We start from the raw sequence: 27595 nt of genomic DNA on the forward strand, positions 1-27595 counted from the left end.
CACAGATAACTACTATGACTGACTGAAAACAGGAACAGGATATACACAGGAAATGACAGACAAACCGACAGACTTAACTAATATAAAAAACTTTACCAACTTCACAAAAACAATTCGAAAAACACAAGAGGAAGAAGGCACAATATATAGAGGAAGAAACATGAGGAACAGGTGCTGACAGTCAACATGATAAGGACTAAACAAGGACATGTGGCAAGAAGAAACAAGCGGGCAGGGTCACAAGAGTGCATGGCAGACAAAAAAGACAACAGAGTCATGCGCTCAAACACAAAACAGCAACCAAGGCTGTCAGACCTAGTTCATGACACCCCCTTAAGGCAACCGTAGCAAGGAACACAAAACTCCATAAGATGTTAACAGACAAACATAACCTTGGGGGAAACCAGACTCACTGTGGGGGCCAATTCTCCTCTGGCTAATCTCTCTGCTTTCAACTTCCTGCTGTGTGTGGATTTGAGAGAACTAATCAATCATTTAGTCATTTGTATATATATATATATATATATATATATATATATATATATATATATATATATATATATATATATATATATTTTACATTAACTTTGGGTGACTACAGACCTTGAGAAAGTTGTTCTTTGGCTTGGTCTGTCTAATTTCTTATCTAAAACATTTTCAGGAACAATTAACTAGCCAAGGTCCTGGGTCAAATTGTGCCCTGTACACACCAAAACCGACTGTATATGGAATAAAATGTATTCAACTTTAAAGTAATAGGTCATCCAAAAAATGTCATTCTTTCATAATTGTTTCAATCCCGTATGACTTTGTTTAGACTGTTGAACACATAAAGAGATATTAGGAAGTATGTAAGTTTCAGTCAGAATTAACTTTCACTGCATATTATTTCCGTACATTGAAAGTGAATGGCAACTGAGGCTGTCCTTCTGCGTAAAAAATCTCCTTTTGTGTTCTATAGAAAGTCATATGTAAATGACAACAGAATGTACATTTTTGGGCTAATTATACCTTTACATTGTACTGCCAGTAAGGATTCAATATTCTCCAGCACTTTTTTAGTTTCCAAATAAAATGTGATATATTATCTGTTATAATTGGCACTGTGTAAATAAATATGGCAAATTGTCCCATAAATATATATAATAAATAAATAATAACAATATACATTTTATTGTCCTTGCTATTATTATTTTTGCTGTTTATCCTCAAATTACTAAATATTAATTATTAAAAAATACTTTTGCCCGTCTATTTTTTTTTGCCATGACTGTAATAGGTAGAGATTTTGTTCTGTCAAGACAAATGCAAGCAATATGAACACACACACGCATGCACGCGCGCGCGCACACACACACACGTAGTGTTTCCATGTTTTATGGGGACTTTCCATAGACATAATGGTTTTTATACAGTACAAACTTTATATTCTATCCCCTAAACCTAACCCTACCCCTAAACCTAACCCTACCCCTAAACCTAAACCTCACAGAAAACTTTCTGCATTTTTACATTTTCAAAAAACATAATTTAGTATGATTTATAAGCTGTTTTCCTCATGGGGACCGACAAAATGTCCCCACAAGGTCAAAAATTTCGGGTTTTACTATCCTTATGGGGACATTTGGTCCCCACAAAGTGATAAATACACGCTCACACACACGCACACACACACACACACTCAGTGAAAACTGACTGAAAACAGTTGATACCAAACACAATCTTTTAAAAATACTTTTATTGAAACGCACATAAAATAATTGAAGTAAAAATAGGTAAACAGAATAATTTAGAGACGCAGTATTAAGCACTCTGGCTCACAAATTTGGCATTACATATTTAGCACAGTCATGAGCACTTAAACAAATAACTAATAGCTTTTTTTTACAAGTAAATTTTTTTCCCCTTATCCCTGTTCACAAATTTCTGCCATTGTTACAAAACTGGCATGTACTGCAACTAAACTATTAAACTATTTTGCACTTGAATCTTAACAGGTTTCTTGCAAAGAGAGGCAAATTAATTATCTCACATTTTAAGTTCTATTGCACTTTACAATAAAGTTCTATTTGGTAACATTATTGAATGCATTGGGTATCATGAACTAACAATGAACAATATGTTTTAACAGCATTTCTTAATTTTGGTTAATGTTAATTTATTAAAAAATATATAATTGTCATTGTAAGTTTGTTAGGTTATAATGCACAACCTAATTTTAACATACAACTTTTAATTAAACATTTTTATTACTACTGTATATGTTGAAATTACCTTACATTAACCAAGATTAATAAGTGTTGTAAAAGTGTTGTAATTGCTAGTTCATGTGAACACATGTTAATGAATAGAACCCTTATTGTAAACATTATCACAACATCTGATAATTTGTCTTAGTTTTTGGATGTTGAAAGAGGACACTCCTGTATCTGAACCTCATCTACTGAACCTTTTGGGCAATAAACTGTCATAGCGCAGGCCCGAATTCCTCCTAGAGGCTCTAGGACACTAAAGACCTTCTCCCACTCATCCTTCTCAGGGTCATAACACTGCACAATATCCACCATGCACCTACTGTTCCAAGAGTAACCCCCCACTACATAGATGCGCTCCTTAAACACGGCCACACCTACATCACTCTGACCCCTGGGCATTGGAGCCACCACTGTCCACTGGTCAGTTGCAGGGTTGTAGAACTCACAGCTTAGCACATCATCATAGTCATTAGTCCCCCGGAAGTGGTTGCCACCCATGACATAGAGGCGATCGCCCACAGTGCACATGCAGTGGAGGCCACGGAGATCCATCATGTCTGCTCGTCTGCTCCATGCATCTGTGTCAGGGTTATAACACAGCAGCTCCTTCTGGAAAGCATCTCTTGTAATACCACCTGATGGTAAAAAAGGGAAATGGCTGTTTTCAGCTGTGCTTTCTACTTGAGGAATGAATTGATACTGTTGATCAGCTGCAATGTAATAAGTGTTTAGAGCAATGCTTCTTAATTCTTGTGGAAACAAAGAGTCATCAGGAAGGATGTGGTTTCAAACTTAGGACCATGTCTTATACGAGCACCCCACCCATACCACATGCAATATTTATTAGAATCAGACCTGTGCATCTTTTAGCAATCTAAAATAATGTTGTAATACTGTTTCAAAAACCCTATATAGTTTTAAAAGACATGTTCATTTATTGTTATTTTTCCATTGCTTTATATTCGTCATTGTTGACATCTTTGCAACTCGTAAAGCAGGAACATTCTCACAGTTTTACAACAGGCTTGACATGCCCCTTTCAGACTGTGGTCTAACCTCAGAAGAGTGACCCAATTCATCTTGATGTATATCTGTTTCCTGGCTATCTTTTGTTTGCTTTTGATTCTTGTTTTGAGAATTTCCCCATTAGGTGAATGTTGCTAGGTGACCTTTTTTTTTTTTTTTTTTTGACTGAATGCACTGGTAAAATTATTTTGTTGTGCATTCATTAAAATCATGCAGAGGACTGTTATGGACTAAGGCTATAAGATGAGTACCTATATTTTTGGTACTTGGCAATACCAGTACCTGTATTTTGGTATTGTTGTATTTACAAGTACAGTACAGTGGGGCTGATGATTTCAGGGTTGCATGTTTTTTTACAAGATCTTATAATTCGGAATACAGAACACATAGCTGATAAACAAAGTATTACAAAATAAAAATACATTGCTTACTCTTTTTAAAGCCTAACAATTTACTGTGAGAAAGATCTAATATATAATCAATCTCTTCCCGAGCTCACTAGCGTGCACAACAGCAGCTCTACATAGTATTTGTGTTGTGTGATCATCTTTTGGTATACAAGCATTTTAATCTGGTCAACCAGCATCATCCGAAAGATCGTGCTGGATGACCAGTATTTTTGTTGTTGGATAGCATGGCTATGCTAGATCAGCACCAAACCAGCACTTACAAGCACAAACCAACCTGAACCAGCATGGAATGTCATGCTGGTGTAAACTGATCTTTTGAGCAGGTTGATTGAGTACTCACCTGACACATACATCAGACCACCATGTACTGTGCCTGCATGTCCATAATGAGGTTCATTCATTGGTGCAACAAAAGTCCACTCGTTCTTGTTCAAGTTGTAGCACTCAACAGAATCTAAAGGATAGAGTTTCTTATTTTTCACAGGACCATTTTCAAGACAGAGTTAAAACAAAAACATGAATTGCTCAAACATATACTTACCAATCTCTCCAGTGGCATTTCTCCCTCCAACTGCATAGAGCTTCCCCTTAAGGGCACTTAGATGGAAGAATGTCCTCTTCTCATTCAGTGAAGCCACCTGCAACCAGCGGTCAAAGCGAGGATCATACCTGTATGCACTGTCCACAGCTGTCTTACCTTTGGTGTCATAAGTGCTCTGACCTCCAACAATGTAAAGGAAGCCCCCAAAAAGGGCCACTCCATGCTGGTATCGTGGTACCTCCATGGGTTGGAGGGCCCTCCAGGTGCCACCACCTTCCTCATGATACAGCCTGAGCTCTTTGCTCACCACCAGTTGCTGCCTCATCACACCGCCCAGAACCACCAGGTGAGTGGAATCTGACCGGATCTTGGTCCGTTCAGTCTGCAATGCCGGTTGGAGGAAGGGTAGCATCTGGTAATTGCTGGCCTCCAGAAGGAGGTTAACACAAGCTGTGTCCGATCGCATAAAGGGCTCCTCTTTCTCTAGTTCTCTTTTTGCTCCTTCTTCTGTCTGGTCCTCCTGGGAGATCTGGAGGAGCTCAGCTGGGGTCATCAAAGGGAAGCGAATATGACGCATCAGGGAGAAGGCAGTAGAACGACGCTCTGAGGGTTTATGGGACAGCCAAGCACGGGCGATGCGGTACAGCTCCATCTCATTGAATCCCCTTAGTGAGTCGCTGGAAAGGGCATACTTCATGCTCGTCTCAGATAACTGCAGGAGCCGGCCGCTCTGCACCAGTGCAGAAAAGTTCTCACATACAAATGTGTAGACATGTGTTTGGACGTCCTCTAGGAGAAGATCTTTGGCAATGCGCTCGACTTCCACACAGTTTTCTATGGTGATCTGCCATAAAGAAAAGATGGCATTAGGGTTGGCAATATGTAAAATAAATATTTTCATGATATTTTTGAAACAAAAAAGTCCACCCCCTCGTTAACAATCTAATAATATGCCATAAATTGATTTAAAATCAAAATTCATAACTTTTGTTTAATTCCATGGCCTATATTCAGCTTTATCATATTTTATAGAATGTTCCGGGTTAAGCTCAGCTGGGGTCATCAATTGAAAATTGAAAAAAATTGGCTCGTCCTTTATTTACTGTATATAAAAAAACCTGTTTATACGCAATTCCCCACACGCGGTGGTGACGTCACTCTGCTTACGTTAATATATAATTTACCGTCTATAAATGTAATGAATGTTAACAAATTATGCATCTTTTCAAAAGTCTAAGGGTTCAACATTGATATCCGATCTCTGTTTCACGATAGCAATGCTCCAGAAACAGGAATGTAGTTATTTGTGCCAGGAGTACAAATGAAAACATGCAATATCAAAACGGGACTTCATACATTTGTTATGAAAACGCGATGAACAGATGAATCCAGTTCACCACACTTTGGTCAATTGTCCATGACAAGCATTCATAGAAAAACATCCAAAAGCACTTTTTCTCCATAAATTGATAAATCTGACAAATATTGATGTATTCTCCATAGGGCTGTTGATTTAACGCGTTAATTCAATGCGATTAATTTTACAAAAAATAACGCATTAAAAATATTTACGCATTTAATCGCGTTCCCAAGTTTGTAGTACCACCTGTTTACTCCAAATAATTACTCTAGGTTTACGCTGACAGCGTAACGTGTTTCATCAGGAAGTGCGTAGGACGTTGTTCCGACCAAAACTATACGGATATACCCCAACCAGTAACCATGGGTTAACGGCGATGTCCGCGCGGCACTCACTGCGCGGACCTCCGCTTTTAATTCTTCTAACACGGAGGAGCGTAAACAAGCCAGTTATGCCCTCCGTAACACCATCAGTGAAGCCAAACGCCAGTACAGGCACAAACTATTCGTTTTTGTAGCTATGACACGTCTCTTCATAAGGAATATTATTTGATTAATGTTTTGCTTTTGTGCAAAGTTTAGCATTCATAAATGTAAGTATGGTGGTTATAAACCATTAGATTTAATTTTTAATTCAGAAGTTCAGCAATACCGAAGAACAATTTCCAATTTGAGTAACAAGAAAGCTGTAAAGTCTATTGAAATATGTAAACAATTCCTTTTTGTTGTTGTTTGTTTTAATATACCTCTTGGCTCTAGATGTAAAAGTTTTGTAAGCATTAATAAAAAAAAATAATAAAAATAATGTAAATTATTTATATTGAATAAAATAGTGTAAATTGACGGGTCATAAACAAGACCTCATAATAAATCTCAAACTGATTGACAAATTCACTTGTGAAATGGATTGCTGTGAACTGTGTGACAATGATTGACTTATGATCAATAATATGGTAGTAAACAATACATTGTATTCTAAAGCCACTTTTTGTCTTATCAATGATTAACTCTTCTGCTACAAGAATGTAATGCATTTTAATTATCGGAATATTTTTATATATATATATATATATATATATATATATATATATATATATATATATATATATATAATTTTAAATATTTGAAGATAACTATGTATAATTATATATTGATATAAATATGTATAATCATTTTATATTGAATTATTGTTATATGAGGGGCTTTCTCAGCAAATATTTGTATATAATTCCTTGCATTTATATAGAGCTTTTCTAGGCACTCAAAGCGCTTTACATAGTATAGGGGGAATCTCCTCAACCACCACCAGTGTGCAGCATCCATATGCCATTAATCACGATTAATTAATCGGAACACCATGTAATTTATTAGATTAAAACATTTAATCGATTGACATCCCTAATTCTGCATTGTTTACATGAGATCTCGCTTTAAATAATTACTTTTTGTCATTGTTCTTCAACAAACTATGCAATCTGAGCAGCATTCATGTTGTAAATTTGTGTATTATCTTATATATTAGAGTCTCATAAACAAAACGAGCGTGTCTCCAAAATCTATTTAAAAAAATGCTGTGTAGTTTTATTCAGAATAGCCGAGCAGTGCTGTCAGATTTTGTGTCGTTTTGAAAGGCAAAGCCTTAATTTTACTCTGTATGCCTAATTTTTTGTTGGATCATCTTCAAATTTGAAACATAATTTCTTTAGACTTGTGGCTTTGAGAACATTGTATTTCTGGGTTGTCTTGGCACTTTTATTATTGTTTTTTAGATTATAAAATTACAAAATATTTCCATTACTATAAACTTCATCTTCTCTAACTTTAAAATATAACAACAAATATTAATACTGAAACTTGGCAAATAAAGCCCAAAGTGTCTTCTTTCAAAAGATACAACAACTGTGTCCATACTCCAAAAGGTCCTGTAAATACAACCAATTAAGTTCAGGTATGTCATATTCATGGTTTGTGCTTAAAAAGGAGGTGCGTATCAACAGGATAAAAAAAGCAAAAATAGCAGTTACAGTTGGGCACTTTTAGTGAAAGAGACGGCACAAGTCCATAAATGTTAAAATACAGACTGTTTCAAAAGTATAGGCATGTGACAAAGAAAATATATGTGTTACATGATTTTAGTGTTCTACATGACTTATGCGTGTTAAAATTGCTCACAAGGTTTACAACATTGCATCCCTGCTTATAACATGGCTTATAACAGATAAGGTTAGTAAGCTATTTTATCACCCTTAAATCATGTTAACAGCTATATTATTTACGTCTTGTGGCTATACTTTTGAAGCAATGTGTATTTTAATGTTTATGGACTGGCCATATTCACTTCCATTGTAAACACCTTAATATAACAGGCATTTTTTTATACCACAAATGCTGTTGAAACTAAAACATTCCTTCAAAACTTGGGAAAGGCATTACTTTGTTATGGAGTGACTAATGAAAAAAAGTTGATATCCCAGGACTGATTAGTTTTGAATAAAACTGTTCTTATACAAAGGACGGTGTTTCGGTCTCATCATTGTCTTATTGGTAATAATGTAAGTTTCACCTAATTGACATATCCGATATTGGATTTTTATATGTAGTAGCTAAACCATTGTTGCAATCCATGTCTGAGTCTAAAGTATAGGTTTTAACTTCTATGGAAAATATTTCATGCTATTTAGAGAACATGTCGGTAGTGAAAATAGTCACAACTGGCATCTTACATCCGCAACGCATTTAACTTTTCAAGATTGGATTAGTATCAAAATGCTGGAGAGTGAAGAAAAAAGAAAGTTCATTACAACGATTGGACTATTATTTAATATATTAGGCAACTTTTTGTGGATCATTGCCTGTAAATGTCGCAATCAGCATCAGGATACTTGTCAGTTATCGTCCAGCCCTAGATGGCATGCTATTTAAAACTTCACATTATTTACAGACAAATAATGATTGAAGTTCATGCGAAGGAAGAATGAACACCACATCTTAAGGTGTTTATACCTCACTGCTGAGTAGCTGGTTGCAGAAGCTGAGAACGGGAAGCACCTGGAGGAAGCTCGCCGCCTCTAGTGTGTCCTGGAGGGTGTTCATACTCAGGCTTAGACGAGATGTGTAAATGAACTCAATGATGTTTTTCAAGCCTGTGGTGCTCACACCATGGAGCTTAATCTCCTTCAGCTCCTGCTCTCTCATGCCACCTGCCACTCAAAAAGTGGGAGAGGGATCAAAAATTAGATCAATGTGGATAGATCCACATTTTTCTCTCTCTTGTCATTCGTAAGCTAATTACGAACTTGAATGGAGAACAACTACACAGACTACACTACAAGTCTTGTTATAATGCTAAATAAAAAAACATTACCCATTTCAAGAGTTACTCACTGAGTTTCCCCATTTGCTCAAACCGCAAGATACCTAAAATATTTTTTTACTTTCCTTTCTAATAACTTTGCTGTCTGCCCCTCCTTTCAATATTAAGTCAAAAATATATTGGGCAATAATTTACTTCAATCATGCCCCCCATGGTCTTCTAAGAATCCTTCTCAGTGTAGATGAGAATTATATCCAATAATCCTTCTACAGATTCAGTCTGATACCCTTATAGGCAGAATCAGACCACCACATGGAGGTATTATATTTAAATAATGGGAACTTTTGACAACTTAAGATGCTTCTCTTGGATTTGGCAAGACTCACCTGTGAACATGGCCTTGAAATAATCACTGGCTGAAGCCATGATGACCCTGTGAACTGGAAAAGTTTCACTGCTGTCACCAGGCACCAGAGTGACATCGCAAAGCGTCTCATCACAACGAAAATGATCCATCCCCTGCGACAAGGCAAAACCTGCCATTAATCTATACTGTAGATACAGTATATAACATTTGGAGGGATTTATATCACTCTGCCATTTTCAGTATACAGTTATCAGTTTCTCTGGTTTACGTAACCTAAATAGTGCTTTGAGGACATCTCATAAAAAACTATGGCAGTTTCCACCTTTCTTACCATGAGTATGGCAGCGCCATGCTCTGTGCTGTTGAACACCTGTATTAGTGGCCTGGGTGGGGGACTTGGTTTTGGGGGGATTACTACTGGTTTTGGTGCAGGTTCTGGAGGTTTCGGTGCAGGTTCTGGAGGTTTTGAAACAGTCTCAGCTGGTCTTGGGGGGGCCGCTGCTGGGGGCTTGTCTGTTGGAGGAGGGGGTCGTGGCGGATCCCTCTGCGATCCTCTTCCCATTCTTGAAAGTCTGCGATGCAGCTTTCCTTCCTCTCCACTGTTGCTGAAATGAAGTTGATGTAGTTTTGAATTTGACACAGTCTATTTTTCTCTTCCTCCTTTCCTGTTTGTTTTTATTATTTTATATTTTACAATAGTCAGTAAATATTCAGTTGATAATTATAGAGAGCACACTAATTAATATGTAACACTATACATTATTTGTCATTAGTTGATGCTGCTATGCCACTCATCAGATGAACAAGTCAAATATATACGCACAGTTGAAAACAAAATAATTCTATGAGACATTGAGACTTCAGTGACCAGGATGAATACTGAAATTTTCTCAGACAAGTATTTATGCATCTTTTGGAGTCTATGAGTGATCTCTTATAGCGTTCAAGCATTTTAAAATCTAGTTTACCATTATTGGTAAATAACAAATCAATTGTCCATTCCTTCCACCGTATAAATATGCGTCCTAGTGATCAGTTGACCATTAGAAAGTTGTAAGATTATTATTTGAAATCTTCTTAAATTTAACAACAGCTATGACAGAAGCTCTACTATTCTGGTAAATGCAATAAACTGAAAGGAGACAATAAGCACAGAAAAGATTATGATGCAATTTCTTAATAAGACAGTCAAAACTTACCCCATGTTTTTTATCTACTTTTTTGAAAATTGCACTCCACAATGGATTTCTATGAGAAAAAAAGAATTTATTCACCTCATCTGCAAGAAACCTAGGATCAAAGTGAATACTTTTGACCAAAATAAGAAAGGGGAAGTTAGAAGTTGCCAACTACAGTATTTGCAACAAACAGCAAAATGTGGCCCTATACAATACATGTGCATGTAAAACATGCGGGCCTTTTTTTTAAAGATCACAAAAGGTATTTGGCAGATTACTTTAAGATAAATACTGAATTTACTGCATATTTTATTATAGCTTAATCCTAAATAGCATAATTACTATCACTCATCATCTCTGAGGGACTACCACTCAAAAATATGTTTATATATGGGGGAAACTTAGGAAAGATGGACCGCATAAAATAAATGGAGCTTACCAAGACGTGGTGCTTTCTCTGGGGGTTTCAAACGTCTCTTCTCATTATAGCACAAAGTATCACACTGTGATCACATTCAGTCGACACAAATGGGTATGTAGAGTCTGTTTACCACAACCTTTTTGACTTCCTGTGTCACTTCTCTCTCTCTGTCTCTCTCTCACACAGTTGCATGTTGTTTCAAAATGTTCTATCTTCCTCCTTTTGCTATGTTACTTATAATAGGCTTGAGTTAGTCTTTGCTCTTCCTTCTGCTATCTCTGCACTCTGATGTTGTGTTTGATGCTCTTAAAGGTGAACCCATAACCGGTGTGAAAAAAAGGAAGCTTGATGTCAGATTTGCATTTCTTTTATGTACTGCTTAGTATTTTCATTTTTGTTTACAATAGAAGTGACTCTTGTTCGATTATTCTATTACTTTGAGCACTGCATTAAGTGTGCTTTCGTTTTTTAAAAATGTAAAGTTTTGATACATCAATGAACATCTTTACAAGTGAAAAAAAAAGGATTTAACATTTGAATCTCCCATGTGGTCTTGTTTTAATCCATGCATGTAAAAATATGCAAAGCATGTTAAGGGCCCACTAAAACAAGAACCAACAGACACTTAAATTAGAGATAAAGGGCCCTATTTTAAGAGTGCTGGCGCTAAGCGCAGCGCTATGCCATAAGTCAACGTCAGTGGGCATGGCAATGAAGTTTTGGTATTTTCATGCAAGCATGCGCTAAGTTTAGGCGCAAGTGGGTTTGGAGAAATAGCGCGAGCAATGCGCTAATGGGCTAGGTCAAGTGCAATTTAATTCTGAGATTTTCTCCGGTTATTAAACCATCTGCGTCCTATTAAAAAAATTATATTTCCTGTCAAGCACCAGCTATATAAACAAAGACAGCACATTTATAAGAGTTACTACTGTAAATGGATGTTAAGCAATGAATTAGAAGAATTTAAAATTACATTATTTTCTATTACTGTGACATGCTGCTTTTATACGCATGGAAAATGTGTTTCTCTTCAGAATTTGGATATACGCCAAATCCAACCATAAATTTTGCAGTGATTAAAAATCACTCTACAACAACAGGTGGAAAAATACCAATACAAATTAGACCATAAATACAATTGTAAATATGAACATACGGTAATAATATTAAAAATGGAAAAATAAACCATTATAGTTTAACACAAATCTCATATTTTTTTGTTTCATTAAATGGATTGTCAGGGACATAATTTGATGTTCCACTATATTTTCAGAGTTTGGACATGCTGGTGGAATATCCAAACTGCAAATGCAGGAAGTGTATTTAGACTTTGCACCACTTCATTACCATACAATACATCCACAGTTTGTGCACACACACCAACAGATAGCGCAAACACTCCCAACACAGCCACTTGGGCTTTGTGCTGGCATGAAAATTGCACTTAGAATTAGCACTCTCACGTAAATGTTACAAGATGTAGTGCTATGCTTTGTGCAATCATGTAAAATAGTGTACAAAGGCATAATGATCTGTGGTCCTTCCTTTAACAGCCATCCAGACCCATTGACGACAGCAGAAAGCCCAAGAGCAAAGTGTTTATTGTTTAGATAAATATTATAACTTAAGATACTGAAATAACATCAGCTGGCACCTATAGTCTCACAATGACTTGTTATGCCATGTTAGATATTTCACTGACCTTTAACCCAATAAAAACAAAGTTAAAGGATTAGTTTACTCAGTTGGGTGAATAATCCCTTTAAATGTTCAATATTAATTCACCATCAATTAAAAGGTTTCTCTGCTTCAAAACATGAAATGTTTTAATTCCTTTACATTCTTTGATATCTATTTGCATTACAGACAGGCATAGTAAGTCCAGTGAATCAATCTCTCCCATACAGCATATGGAGTGCAAAAAAGATCATTTACCAGACTAGTCATTTGTGGATATTAGCAAGTTTGTTTGTCAGGTATTCTTAAAACAGCATTCACAAAACAAAATGCCATCATTATTGCACTCCTAATCAGATGTAGTAATCAAAATTAATTTGCAAAGCACTTTCACCACCAACAATGCTTACATATACCTCTTTGGTAATACGTTTTGACTTAGTGGATCTTTGTATTGTTCTGTTGTCAGTGGTAAAGTTGATATAACTATAGGTTTCTTCGCTGGTCAAAGTTTAGAGTAATGAATGAGGTTCCTGTTGATCTCAGCAACATTTCTGCAACCTAGAATAATAAGATGAATTTTGAGGTCAAGAAGAGAACGGTTTAACACAAAAACTTTCTCTTTTTGATGTATGAGATATGACATGCCACTGTTACACAGTGCATCATACTGCAGACTAACCTGATAATGCCATTGATAAACGGAACTCATCATGCAGAATCTGCAAGACTTCTCTCACTCCTTCCTCCCCCTGGCAAAAACACTTTTAAATATCTCATCTGCACCAAATATCATGCATGGTATCCAACAAATGGTTGGTGACAATTTTTGACTTTACTCAAATAGCCAGGTAGCTGATGATCATTTTTTAGTTTTAGTAAAAATCTGTGATAAATTGTCCAATATTTGGCCATTTTAAGATTATTGGCATTAGTAGGTAACTATGCCAGCTTGGTCGATTGACAGAAGTGTTAAAGGGATAGTTCGCCCAAAAATGTTAGGTAGAATGACAGCCTTCAAAACCATTCACTTTCATTGTTTGGAATAAGGAAGCAATGAAAGTGAATGGTGACTGAGTCTGACAGACAAATAACATACCCTTTAATGTTCCAAGGAGGAAAGAAAGTAATATGTGTTGACAGAATTTTCTTTTTTAAAGTCCCTTTAAATCTCCCTTGTGTCAGTTCCATAATTTACCAAGAGCCTAGTCAAAGGATAGTGTCCAATTTCTATTTTCAATATTGTGTATAGAAAATATTTAATTTCAGCATATATGTGTAAATCTCACTTTTATATTATAATACAAATTGGCATTGAATCAGTCATTGGCTACCCTGCTCTCTAGTTTTTGAATAGGCAATGGCCATATCGTTTGACCACTGGTGAAAATACACACAAAAACACAGATTCACACACAGTTACCTTGTAAGCAAGTCCCCAGATTGCCGGTCTGCCAACAAACACACATCTGGCTCCCAAGGCTATGGCCTTCAGCACATCACTGCCCAAACGGATCCCCCCATCCATGTAGACCTCGACACGTCCCTGCACTGTATCCACTATCTCAGGCAGACAATCTATCTGTGTGACACACAAGGGCATGATGTAACTATATAGATGCTTTGAACTACTTTTAGACTTTTAAACAGACATGGATAAAGTCTCTTACTGTTGCAGGCCCTCCATCCAGTTGTCGGCCCCCATGATTGGACACAATAATACCCTGTACCCCATGCTCTACAGCCAGCTCTGCATCCTCTTTAGTGAGAATACCCTTGATGATTATAGGAAGGCTTGTTAGAGACTGGAGCCAGCGCACATCCTTCCAGCTGATTGATGGATCCAAGTTGTTGGCTGGGGTGCCGTATTCCTCATGGGAGCCTGCTTGCTGCTGTTGAGAAAGCCAGAGGGATTCATACAAACATGTAGAGGAGGGTTCTCACAAATGCAACATTTCAGCACTTTACATGAGATGCACAGACACATTGAGCTGAAGTGCTTTACAAACAACATGGGTTTGAATCCAGCTTACAACATTTGCCGATCACACTCCCCTGTTTTCTGTCTCCCCATCCTCTCCTGTTGTTTTTCTATTGTACTATAAATGAAAAAAGGCCAAAAAAAATAAAAAAATAAAAGAGATAGAAAACTGTCTTACCTGGAACATCTCATCAAAGTTCTTAAGCTTCAGGTGTGGTGGGAGCTTAAACTTGTTGCGTATATCATCACGCCGTTTGCCAGTGTAGGGCACGTCCACTGTAAGCACCACAGCCTTGTAGCCAAGCGCTTCCACTCTGTGTACAATCTGCTCTGACACCTTACGATCACGGTACAAGTACAGCTGGAACCAACGATAACCGTTGGGGGCTGCTGCACAGATCTCCTCCACTGAGCATGTGGAGTATGTGCTTGTTATGTAGCAGGTGTTCACTGCCTCAGTGGCTGGAAAATTAAATAAGTGCAGAAAGCAGAGATAAGATTGTAAGACACAAGTAATACTAGTAGCTTCAAAAAAGGTTTCTTCTTTTCACCAGCTCCGTCTAGTGGCTAATGTAGAAAATGTCCTACAGTTGTACTTACATAACACATGAAATAATTAGTGCTGTCAGTTGATTAAAATGTTTAATTATGACTAATCCCATAATTATTTTTGTAGTTAAGCGCAATTAATTACAGATTTTAAAAGTTCTGAAATTTGACACTATATATACTTACATTTTCCAAACAAAGCCTTCCACAAAATAAAGACAGAAATGCACTAAAATATCACCAATTCAAGTAACATTAAATGTTTCCCAAAGACTCAGTGGGAGTTTGAGTAATTGAAAGAAAATGTCCCCACATAGGTTGCATATTTATTGCAATAAGCATTAAATTCCTTAAACTCTCCACAATATGAATCTACAGGTAGACTGTGGCTATCCGCTTTGATACAGCAATTGGGAAGCTGCATTCATAATTAACGTTAATGCCAGCATCGAGTGTCGCTTTGAACTCACCATGAAAAGCGCTTGCAAACAAACACGTCTCATTCTGTGTTTTGGCGCTTGTTAAGATTTGGTGTGCTTCTGTGGTAATTAAAATGCGCCTTACGTAGGCAGAAAAATACTTGATATCTATCACAAGTCCCATCTGGGCTTGTTTTGTACATCAAATAGCGCTAAGAGATCCTTTCTCCATTATTTTATTACTGACAGGGAAGCGCTGTCAGAGATTCTGTTATTTACTTAAATAACAATCTCCGCGGCACTTTCATAGGAGAGAGTGTAACAGTCAACTAGTGTATTATGACAGTACCCCCATAGAATGTTTATGCAGCCACTTATGCTGTTTTATGCTAAGCTTTGGCTCTGGCACTGTTGTGTGTGGCTGTGTCTCATTTCGCATGCGACCTTCTTTCACAGGAATTCAGAGGATGCAAGAGGGGTATCCTTAGTTGGCCCTCACAACCCACAATTCTTTGCTTCAACGGAAACTTACATAGTTTATTTGATAAAATTACGGAGATTTACCCCAAAAAATTATGTTCAAATGCAATTAATGTTAATTCCCAAGCTGAATTACATCAGTAGATGAGAGTCAAATAAATAATATGCAAAAATAGGGGCAGTGGTGGCTCAGTGGTTGAGGCTCTGGGTTACTGACCAGAAGGATGGGGGTTCAAGCCCCAGCACCACCAAGATGCCACTGTTGGGCCCTTGAGCAAGGCCCTTAACCCTATCTGCTCCAGGGGCGCTGTATCATGGCTGACCCTGCACTCTGACCCCAGCTTAGCTGGGATATGTGAAAAACTAATAAATTTCACTGTATGTATGCAAAAAACTGTGTGTATAATGTGTGACCACAATAAAGGATTCTTCTTCTTCTTCTAAAAAATTATAATATTAGATAATATTACCACAAAATCCATTTTCATTATCATTATAACTCTCCAAAAGTTTCCCCCAGAGATTCCTTTCTCACTTAGAGCACTCGTGCAGGTTGAGAGCGAAGCGTGCTGTCATAGCAACCATTATACGTTCTGGTTCCGTTTGTTGTCCTAAGAATGCCGTATAGTTTATACTAATTTCATTTGAAGTTGAGGACACTCTGTATACCGCTGCCTACAAAGGACGCGTCCTACCTAGCACCAGCCTTCGGAATGAGATACAGCCTGTGTGTGTTCGTGGTGTGTGCATCAGTGCAAAGGTTCCTCCATTCACACAAGTGTTTATGCTGTATGAAAGGTAAATATGTTAATCCTGATTAAGTAAAATGAACGAGTTAAACTTTTTTAATTAATTGCATGCGTTAATTCTGACAGCCCTAGAAATAATGCAACTTAAATCACTTAATTAGAGATGATTTCTGCTCTAACTAACATGTTTCTAAAAAGCCACTTTTTAGAAACATGTGTCTGTATCCAAAGTCCTACTCTCACCTCTGGCAGTAGCCAATTCTCCCTCATGCCATGCCATACAGTGAAAGGCTGTGGGTGCAATTCCCACGGGGAAGCTTATCTCCATACCCAGCACCGTGGTTCGAGTGTCACTGACCGACACATCCCGTAAGATCCGTGGCCTTAAGCGGATCCTGAAAGAGAGGACAACACCTCTTTTAAATGTTCATATTTTATTACATTATTACTCTAGTTCAAGGAATAGTTCATTCTAAAAGGAAGATTCTGTCATAATTTCCTCACCCTCATTTTGTTACGAACCTGAATGACTCTCTTACTTCTGTAGAAGGCAAAAGGTTGATTTTGGATAAATATCCTAGGACACTTTTTTCATATTATGATAGTGGATGTGGATTGGGGCTGTCAATCTCCAGAATTACTAATAAGCAAAATATAAGTATTATAAAAGTGCCCCAAATGACTCATGTTTTCTGACAGCTTTGTGTGAGTAAAAGACCAAAATGTAAGTAGAAATCTGTGATAACAATATTATTGATCAGTGGGCGTTATCCATTAGTGTTGGGAACAGGGAACTGCTTCTGATTTTTAAATACCGGAACGATTTTCATAACTTTTGGTTCTGTTAACAGTTCTGAATGTGCATTCCGCCGATGCATACAGGACACTGTGATAAAATACTCTGACAGTGTTTTCTGCGCTACCACTCAGTAGTGTTCCAACACCACTTCTAATCAGCCGTGCGAAACACACAATGCAAGCATTGTAGTCTGATTCAGGACCAAATGACTGTTATGAGCCGGTTCATCTTAATCTACAGCGCAAAACATATCAGAATCTTCGTTAAATTCCATATGATCTCCATCCGCATTATCCACTGATAATATTCCCCTCTTGTCGACTGTTAACCGCTGCAACTGGATAAATTAATCAGTGAATTGAACTAAAAAATTGTATCAGTCAGATTTGTAAATGAAGCATTTAGACTCTCTACTAATTGTATGCCAAAAGCAGTATGTCAGTAGAGCAGGGTTGTCCAAATCCTTCCTATTCATAAAACCATAAGCGAGAAATGCCCGGATGACCTAATACATCCTTACAGTGATGTAGATTTCGAAGAGCTCATCACTAGAAATGTTACTGTCCCATAATAGCAAAGGAGCAGAGGAGACATCATATTCAAATTGCTGAATTTAAAAAGGCACAGTGCTATATATACCAAGAAAGTTGTTTTTAGAATATTTTCAGCATTTGTTTTTACTGCATCATATATTTGGTACGCTTGGGATCGAGGCCTTTTTCAAGAATCAATAATCGTCAGATTTTCACAATGATTATTTAAGCAATATCATACGAGCAAGAGTGCGATATGGCCCTATATCAGCACCTCTGTGATTCAGCCACAGGCCTTGTGCCGTAGGTAATTACAGCAGTGCTGATGTAGGGCTATATATCATGATTGCGAGTGTGATATTGCTTATATACAACAGTTCAATGAACAAGTACACTTAAAAAAATTAGGAAAAACCGAGTACGGTCATAAAAACGCATTTGTGCATGGAACTACTTTCTTACGCGACCGATCAGAATCTGCCGTTGCTGGTAAATGATGCGTCCAAGCCTCCATTAGTAATTTCAAAACGTTCACTTGAGAAATAGTATCACGGCTTGTCCTGATTCTAACAAGTTATTGGATAAACAAGGATAGACTGGTGGATGTGTGTGTTTGTCTGTGAAATAGAGTATGTGTATGAGAGAGAGAGATGGAGCGTGTGCAATCACCAGTTGCCACACCCAATCAGAGATGCTGTCAGCTTTTTCAGAGGAAAATAGACGCCCAAGCGGGGTATTCCTCTCTATTTCGCGATAGCTGTTGCACAAGAGTCATTCACTATAGAACAGGGGCGTGTCTAGGGGGAGGCAGTGCCTCCCCTAGGATAAGCTCTGCCTCCCCTGAGAATTTGAGAAATAATCTGTCCATCTGATGATAAATTACAATTTAAAAGTGGATTGTTTTGTGCATATTTTTCCATCGCTAGCAGATGAGTGAGGTCTGACACAACAAAAATCCAGTTTTGGCGCTGTTTCACAGTGCGCGCGAGCTCGGCGTACGCGCTCAGAAAAAGTGCATTATGTCAGAACAGAACGCCAATGAAATGTTTACCTGGCAGAGCTTTAAAGCACGAGCAAACAATGAACTTTTGTGATTGCGAATAAGTGCAGTGTCCTGTGAGTGTAACTCTACCGCTGCATTAACATATGATGTGAATCTACGTCGAGTTTTCGGGGACTGATCGAGGCGCCAGAACTGCAGCTGACAGAATGTGCGGCGATGAGAAAGCAGTGTGCAGTGCACTGTATGCGGCGCACGAGCAGCACGAGATGCTTTCACATATGCTGCGTTACTTTGTAGGCTAACTGATCCGCGGCTGTACTGTACCAGAAACACATAGGCATACTCACTATTTTTTTTATTTCAAATCCAGAAGTTATCAGCAACTTTTATTTAAAAAAAAGTTTTGTCAGCATTGCGATTCTCTTTGTACACATATACACTCTTTAATAGACGTATTCACGTTAAAACCCAATTTAATCAACGTATTCAATGCATTATGTATATATTAATTTTCTCGAGCAATTAAGTGGAAAAATATTTAACCATGTATTTATATTAAAATCGCAAACATTTTAAATTAAAACTTAAAATTGACAAAAACAGCAGACTCATACCTTTTCTTTTGCATTTAAATTTAATACAATAAATCTTGCATTTCACAAAGAACTTGTTTTTCCACCTCCACGAATGAGACTAGAGTCGTTCATTATCCCGCCTTGTTGGGGTAAATTTTTGTTAAAATGAGACTGTGAAAAATAGTAGTATTTAATTAAATACATTTATCTAAGTCTATTTTGACTATAGATCTCAAAACTCCTCCAGTAGCCCCTTAAATAAAAAATGAACAGTCCTAACTAGAACGTTCATTAAAAAAATGTAGCCTATTGCTTTTCTATTGGCCGTTATTGGGTGTGTGTCAGTCTGCTGCCGGATCACATTAACAACCAGAGTGCGCAGTAGTCACAGTCAGACTGTCACTGTGCCTATCTCTGGGTTCCTGGCTTAGAAAAAGATATGCACTAAAACAGATTGTGTGTAGTATAGCTTAATTTTGCGCCGATTTTTTCAATTGTTTATGTTGCCCCCCCAAACAAGCCAAATGCCCCCACAAACATGATATCCTGGTAACCCCTCTGCTATAGAAACAGCGATGTCTTCCGCCATTTAAACAGTGTGTATCCAATGTGGAAACTCCAACAAAAGGTAAGCACTGTGAGTTCTGTAATAAATCAGTCTGTTGTGTCTCTCAGCATGAGCCTTAATACTGTTTAAAGCCGTTTAAAGCTATTTCCTAGCTTTGGTAATGTATTAGTAATACCAGCGATGCAGTTCTATGTAAACAATGACTAATGGATTAACTTTACGGCACCAACTGGCTCATATTACACACAAAATATATCTTTTGTCACCTCCTGCTGGCTAACATATGTAATTTCAAAAATAAAGTCAGTAACTCCTAACAGATACACTTTAGTTTAGAACAGCATGAACGTGGAGCAATACACACCCAGTGAAGCATCTGAGTGCTGATGCTGTCACACCATCAGTGCTCATGGAACGTCTCTCGTCCAATCAGATTCGAGGACTGGAACTAACTGTGGTATATCAATATATATTGGGATTTTTTTTTCAGATATAAATTGGGCTGCTCGATGCACAATAGTCTTTTTCTGTTCAAACATATTTTTCAACACAACTTTGGTAAAGTGTGAATGGCAGGGTAAATTAAAGGAGGTTGCACACCGGATGCATCTGCTGGATGACATGGTGCATTCTAAAATTAGAATTTATGTTCTACAATGGTTTGCACAATCTAGCAATGCTCAGCGACAAACTTCTGAAATGCCAGGGAGCGCAATTCAAATAGTTTTGTATAAAATTTGACCCAAATCATTATCAAAGGACAAATATTATTTACTCTAGCCATCACTGGATGATCTATTGTGAACATGTATCTTTCATATAGCCTACACAATGTATATTCAGTTACAAGTATGTCGTTTTGTGGTTGGACAGCTTGAATGAAAGGCCTGTTCAAGGCTACATACAGAAAAATTGCATAATAAACATCGCCATTTCTAATAAATCAGTTTGCGTGGTTACTGCAAACTCATCAACATCACTTTGTTCATTCATGAAGAAGTACCAAAACTTTCATAACTTTGAACTACAATCTCCTGTCCTATGTGTGTATGTGCTTCAGTAAATGGTATATTGACCACTTGTGGTCTCCCAGTGCTATTATGCCAGACTGTTCAACTGAGGCAAACTGAGTGAATTGGAAAGCACGCAAATTTGACTTTTTTTTAAATTGGCTAATTTTAATATATTGACGCCAGTTAGAGCTATTGCAGATGTCAAGATTCTCATGTCTTACATTTTTGTCTTTTCCTCACACAAAGATATCATTTGGCTTCTTAAGATTCAGAATTTCACATAATTTGGGCCACTTGTATAATACATTTATGGTGCTTTTTATCATTTTGGAGCTTGACAGTCCACTCTTCATTCACTCACATTATATAAACACTCACATACTTTTTTGGGGGGATTTTCTTCCCTTTTCTCCCCAATTTGGAATGCCCAATTCCCAATATGCTGGAAATCCTCATTTTGACATAATGACTCACTTCAATCCAGGTGGTGGAGGACGAATCTCCACGCACATCTTTTCACGTGGCTTGCTGAGCGCGTTACCACAGAGACCTAGCGCATGTGGAGGCTTCACGCTGTTATCAGCGGCATCCATGCACAACTCACCACATGCCCCACCGAGAGCGAGAAACACGTTATAGCGACCATGAGGAGGTTAACCCAACGTGACTCTACCCAACCTAGCAGCCAGGCCAATTGGTTACTTAGGAAGCCTGACTGGAGTCACTCAGCACGCCCTGGATTCGAACTCGTGACTCCAGGGGTGGTTAGCATCAATACTCCCTGATCTACCCAGTGAGGATATTCTTAAAAAAAAATCATCTTTTTTGTTTCATGAAAGAAAGACACTCATACGGGCTTGGAAAGACATGAGGGTGAATAAACAATAGCCTCTTTTCCGCCATCAGGCCGACAGTAGCATTTCCACTTGAGCATAGACAGTGCTGGGTAGTAACAGATTACATGCAATCTGGATTACATAATCAGATTACAAAATTCAATTACTTGTAAATGGATTAAATTACATTTTAAAATACTTGTAATCGGAGTACAGTTACTTTTTTATAGATTAAATGTTAACATATTAACAAGGCAACGGCAGTAAATTGTTAATAATTTATTGATCATTTTCGTATCAATATCATCATATTCTTACCCCAAAGTGCAGTAGAAATACACCTCAGCTTTAGAATAGGGTATGGCCTATCAGTAAGCAGCAAGGGTTAAAAGTGTTTCAGTGTTTTTAGATGAAAGCTTTGAGCTAGGATATGTTGTTGCTGTTGATTTTATTGTGATTAATTAGCTAAATAAACCCCTAACCCTAAACTGATTACAATTCAGTAATCCACCCAGCACGGAGCAAGGATTAGTACGGTACAATTACAAACCGTTCCCTGCCCAAATATTTCAGCATGGTTAGCTAACTGTACTCAGGACAGAGAGAACCATGCTGGTTGAATGGCTTTACTGACATGGCGACTTACTATTGGTAATTTACCCATTCAGTCCATTCTGATCCTGATTTCGCAGCACCACAACAAGCACGTTTTAGCAATGGTAACAAACTGTTCGGCCTAATGGTGGACCATATAGTTGCAAAATGGAGTATTGTAAAAATTTGTGCACATCAGTACCGTTTATAGGCTTGCAAGTTGTCATCTCTGGTACAACATTCATCAGCTCCAGCTGCATAATAGTCCCATGTAGTCTTTGAGAGATGCAGCTTAGCATACTCTTCAAAATCAGTCAGACAGACCATACTCATTTCTGCACAATGGCCTTCATCCCTGAAAACAAACCCCAGATCATCATAACATCATCAGTAAGTTCACAATTGATATAATATCAGCATTATCACATGATAAATTGTCCTTGTTGCATTGTTGCATCTTAATGTTGCAGTTAAAAAGTATCATAAAAAATCTACTCTGAAAACAGAAACGGAGGCCTCTTTTACATTGTTTTAATGGCATAGACAAATTTTGGTCAGAACCCTGACTGCTCCCGTGCTTTCAGCCAAACTACCTTTGGTATGCTAAACATTTTGAGCAAACACTGATTATCATAAAAGTCTGGATGGAAAGGATGGAAGCACAAAAGTGGGATGGGATTAACTTTTGAACTATAATTAAGAGTGAGTATTTAGCTCTTAGAAGTCATTGCATTTAAATACTGAGATAATATCTTTACACAGTGCAATGTACTAAATTTGAATGTATTTTTATACTAATGTTTAGAAAATCATAATTTTCAATGCGTCTCAATGAATTTACTTTTCATGCACTTCTAGTTTCAGTTAATAATTAAAGACTAAAAATGTGTTGCTCTAGTCATTACAAACTCCTGGCCTATGGACTCAAACCAAAAATTAAAATTCTCTCATCAATTACTCATAAGACATTCTTTCTTCTGCAAAACACAAACAAAGATTTTTTTAGATGAATATCTCAGCTCTGTAGGTCAATATTATGCAAGTGAATTGTGGACATAAATTTGAAGGTCCAAAAAGCACACAAAGGCAGCACAAATACAATTAATTTAACTTCAGTGGTCACATCATCCTTCATCGTCATCATCGTTATTATTTGCAAAGACTTCTGTTGACCTTCTCGGTGAACTCTTAATTTGAAATGTGTTTTTGCCTTCCTCATTGTTTTCAGCTATATCTAGTTTAGCCCATTAGTCCATGTGTATTTATACCCTCATGTTTCTCTTGTTCCTTGTTGGTTCTTGTTTGTATGTAGAGCGTAGAACTGAACAGCAGTAAGCCAGCATAGCTTGCTGCTGCAGTTCTTCGCAGTTGTATTCTCTTATTTTTAAGTTCTGCATTTTATATCCTCATTCTCTCACTTCATCCCTGCACAAACTGTGACAAGAAAAACATCAAGGACAGACTGAAATTCTTCAGGAAGTACAAGGATTGGACAGCAGAAGACTGGTGCAAAGTTATTTTCTCCGAAGCCCCCTTCCAACTGTTTGGGACATCTGGAAAATTGATAGTGCGGAGAAGAAAAGGTGAACGCTACCATGGGTCCTGTGTCGTGCCAACAATGAAGCATCCTGAGTGGGCTCTCTCACAATTCTGCCCAAAACACTGCCATGAATAAAGAATGGTATCAAAACATCCTGAAAGAGCAACTTCTAAAGATCCAGGAGCAATTTGGTGATCCGTGCATTTTCCAGCATGATGGAGCACCATGTCACAAGGCAAGAGTGATAACGAAGTGGCTTGGTGATCATTACATTGAAATTTTGGATCCGTGGCCAGGCAGCTGCCCAGATCTTAATCCCATAGAGAATTTGTGGTCAATCCTCAAAAGGCGAGTGGACAAGCAGAAGCCCACAAATTGTGATCCACTCTGAGCACTAATAAGGCAAGAATGGATCTCCGTCAGTCAGGATTTGGCCCAGAAGCTGATATCCAGCATGCCAGAGCGAATTATGAAGAACAAGGGTCAATACTGTAAATATATTGAATATTTTTGCCAATAAAAGCCATTAAAACTTATGAAATGCTTATCATTGTTTTCCAGTATACCATAGAAACATGTGAAAAAATGATCTACAAATACTGAAGCAGAAAACTTTGCAAAACACAAAACGTATGTCACTGCCAACACTTTTGGCCACGACTGTATGGCATTAGAATATTATTGTCACACATGACTCTATGAAAGAAATCCCAAAGGTCTGTCCCCTTCAGTTTTGGGGGTTGTACATGAGACATTATTAGTCATTCAGTGTTTCAGTGAAAAAGACTAACAATAAATAATGCAGAGATATAAAACTCGCTAAAAGTTACCAAAATGTATAATGTTTTAACAACATATTTCACTCTTGCTCCTGTCTTGACTCTTGACTCGATTGGCTGCCTAGCTTTTGGGCTCATTAATATTAACTAAGTTTTCTGCCTTCACTCAAAACGGATTTGCTAAATCAGAACGTGGACTGTGACATAACCAATGGGATTAGCGCTTTTGAGTTAGTCCCGCCCACTGCTGAAGCAACCAGCTGGCAGAGGCTTCCGCTGGGTCTAAAAGCTTCGCGTTACGCGAACCGCTGCACTTCCCCCCCCTCGCAAAACAAATATGCAAAATAAGTGAGGCGGACATGGTGGTTCCTATGCCCCAGACGATTATGTGACCAGGGTGACTTGACGCTCTTTCTCGCAGACATTAATTTAGAAGGAATGCAAGGGGATTATGTAATCACATACTGTTACATGGTTCCTTATGATATATAAGGCATCTGAGGTACTATATATAAAAAAAAAAAAATAAAAAAAAAATTATGTAATAAATCATATATATATATATATATATATATATATATATATATATATATATATATATATATATATATATATATATATATATATATATCAACTGCCATCTATTTTTCTTATACAACAGCTTACAACAAATTCATCTAAAAGGTTTATCCCTTTGGAACTAAATTATCAATGGTGGCATGCGGCTCTCGCGAGACTAAGTAGATGAGAGGTTTAGACAAGACCCCTAAAGACAGTCACATGTGTCTCGTGTGGATCTAATCACATGGGCTGCAGTGAGCATTTGTTTATGTTATCCAGTTCTCTATTTAATTGTATATAATAGGGCAGTTTTATTTTGTTTGTTTAAGGTTATGATTTGAATTATACTATCATTTTTTATGTTAAAATTGTATGTCTGCTTATGCTAAATAATTAAAATAATAAAATTTCGTTTTTGTCATTTAAAATATTTTTGTGTTAGATTTCCTACAAGCTGTAATTAATACAAAAACATACTAGACTATGCTTATTCTGTGCAATATCTACTTTTTCATATCAATTTAACAGTTTATTTTATAGTACATGTACTTTCAGTATACTTACAGGGTTCTTACCCAAGAAACTACCCTGTGTAAGTGCTTCTGCACTGCTGTCACATGCGATGTAAAACATATTCCCGGGCATAAGAGTACATAAGAGCCCTATTTTGACTTTTTATCTATTATCTTACAATCTCCACATACTTCCATACAATACCAAAATGCTGAAACTGAAAAAATGGCTTCCAATTTTTTTGATAATCCAGCCAAATGTGGATTATGAAATTGTTTCACAATGTTTTCTCTGAATCTAAGCACACAGCACAGTAGGTGTGCCAAACCAGTCACAGAACAGTTCAAAGTCTAAGACACATGATTTAGATTATAACTCACTTTTGTTTAAATGAGCAGTATGAATGTTTTGTCCCACATATAGTCTTCTGTTGTAATATCATTATCTTGATCAGCTGTATTTGTCTTTTGTGTGTTTAATAATATCACTCATGTTGTTTTGTTAGCAAACAGTGTAGTCACCTACCGATTACAGCTCAGTATGCTCATATTGTCCAGACACTAGCTCTGCATGTGTATGAAGTTCAGTCTAGAAACAAGCATGAACAACATTACAGAATTTCTCCCTTTTGTTTATTAGCTATTTGTCCTTTTTGTTCCACCACTTCTTTGTTACAGTTTAAAAAAACACCAAGGATAAGCTTGTACCATAACATATAATGCTTTGTACCAATGTGTTATTCTTTCTTAAATAAAAATGGGAGTATGTCAGACAACAGAGCCCTTAACAACAGCAGGAAAATAGAACACATTTGAACAATAGGTGGCAGTAGAGTAAGCAAATAAAGATATTTTGAGAGAATTTGAGCGTAAATAGTTTTTGCCCACATACCTAATCTTGACACACGCGTTCCTAGTTATAAAAAGTCTCTGTTCCAGCCAAAGAAGATGTGATTAGCATGTCATAATAAGAATGACCAGCTCAATAATAGGTTTCATGGTGGACATTTAACCCACAGCTGTCTATATCTTACCTTGTTACTGAAGCTCCAAATTTGCTCCTGAGGCCTGCCACATGTGTTCAGGTAGAGTCAGCCCCCTGCCTCTGGGCTACTCCCTAGACACACACGCACACACACACACACACACACACACACACACACACACACACACACACACACACACACACACACACACACACACACACACACACACACACACACACACACACACACGCACACACACACACACACACACACACAGTAACCCCTACAGTCAGCACTAGCCTGGTCCTCGCATTGTACATGAGTAAACAAGGGGCCAAAAGAAACGTTTTGTTTCAGTTGTATGCTTATACACTGTGGATTACCGGAATGCCATGACCATATGCCTATTGTGCGCTCTGCCTACCTTTGGTACAATTTTGATATATTAAATGCAGTTGTTTTTTGTATAGCTCAGATTCACTATGAAAAAGTGTTTACTGTAAAAGGAATAGTTCCAGCTTTGTTCCCCCTGAAATTTTAATTATTTAATAATTTAGAAAAGTCACCATAA

At 37.4% G+C, this 27595-nt stretch overlaps 2 protein-coding genes across 6 annotated transcripts; both read right to left on the reverse strand.

Moving 5' to 3' along the window:
* Positions 1-1723: 1723 nt before the first annotated feature.
* si:rp71-68n21.9 (kelch-like protein 9) lies at positions 1724-11116 on the reverse strand. 2 transcript variants are annotated; one of them, XM_052143029.1, is made up of 8 exons: positions 10889-11116; positions 10471-10519; positions 9603-9870; positions 9291-9423; positions 8595-8791; positions 4233-5076; positions 4032-4145; positions 1724-2890 (listed from the first exon to the last, which is right to left on the reverse strand). In XM_052143029.1, exons 2-8 carry the CDS (start codon positions 10473-10475, stop codon positions 2394-2396), a joined length of 2058 nt encoding a protein of 685 aa, XP_051998989.1. In that variant the 5' UTR covers positions 10476-10519; positions 10889-11116; the 3' UTR covers positions 1724-2393. The 2 variants fall into 2 exon arrangements, with proteins under 2 accessions (XP_051998989.1, XP_051998988.1); XM_052143028.1 differs by having other exon boundaries at positions 9603-9876.
* A 136-nt stretch (positions 11117-11252) lies between these two features.
* On the reverse strand, positions 11253-27223 carry LOC127655306 (2-Hydroxyacid oxidase 2-like). 4 transcript variants are annotated; one of them, XM_052143044.1, is made up of 9 exons: positions 27073-27223; positions 26565-26627; positions 22849-23001; positions 16969-17120; positions 14707-14990; positions 14218-14436; positions 13971-14129; positions 13230-13299; positions 11253-13108 (listed from the first exon to the last, which is right to left on the reverse strand). In XM_052143044.1, the coding sequence occupies exons 2-9, from the start codon at positions 26585-26587 to the stop codon at positions 13053-13055; spliced, it is 1116 nt and encodes a 371-aa protein (XP_051999004.1). In that variant the 5' UTR covers positions 26588-26627; positions 27073-27223; the 3' UTR covers positions 11253-13052. The 4 variants fall into 4 exon arrangements, with proteins under 4 accessions (XP_051999004.1, XP_051999002.1, XP_051999003.1 ...); XM_052143042.1 differs by having other exon boundaries at positions 14218-14439; positions 27073-27220; XM_052143043.1 differs by lacking the exon at positions 27073-27223 and adding an exon at positions 26931-26949 and having other exon boundaries at positions 14218-14439.
* Positions 27224-27595: the final 372 nt, after the last annotated feature.

Source organism: Xyrauchen texanus, chromosome 14, assembly GCF_025860055.1.
Source record: "Xyrauchen texanus isolate HMW12.3.18 chromosome 14, RBS_HiC_50CHRs, whole genome shotgun sequence".
Taxonomy (NCBI): domain Eukaryota; kingdom Metazoa; phylum Chordata; class Actinopteri; order Cypriniformes; family Catostomidae; genus Xyrauchen; species Xyrauchen texanus.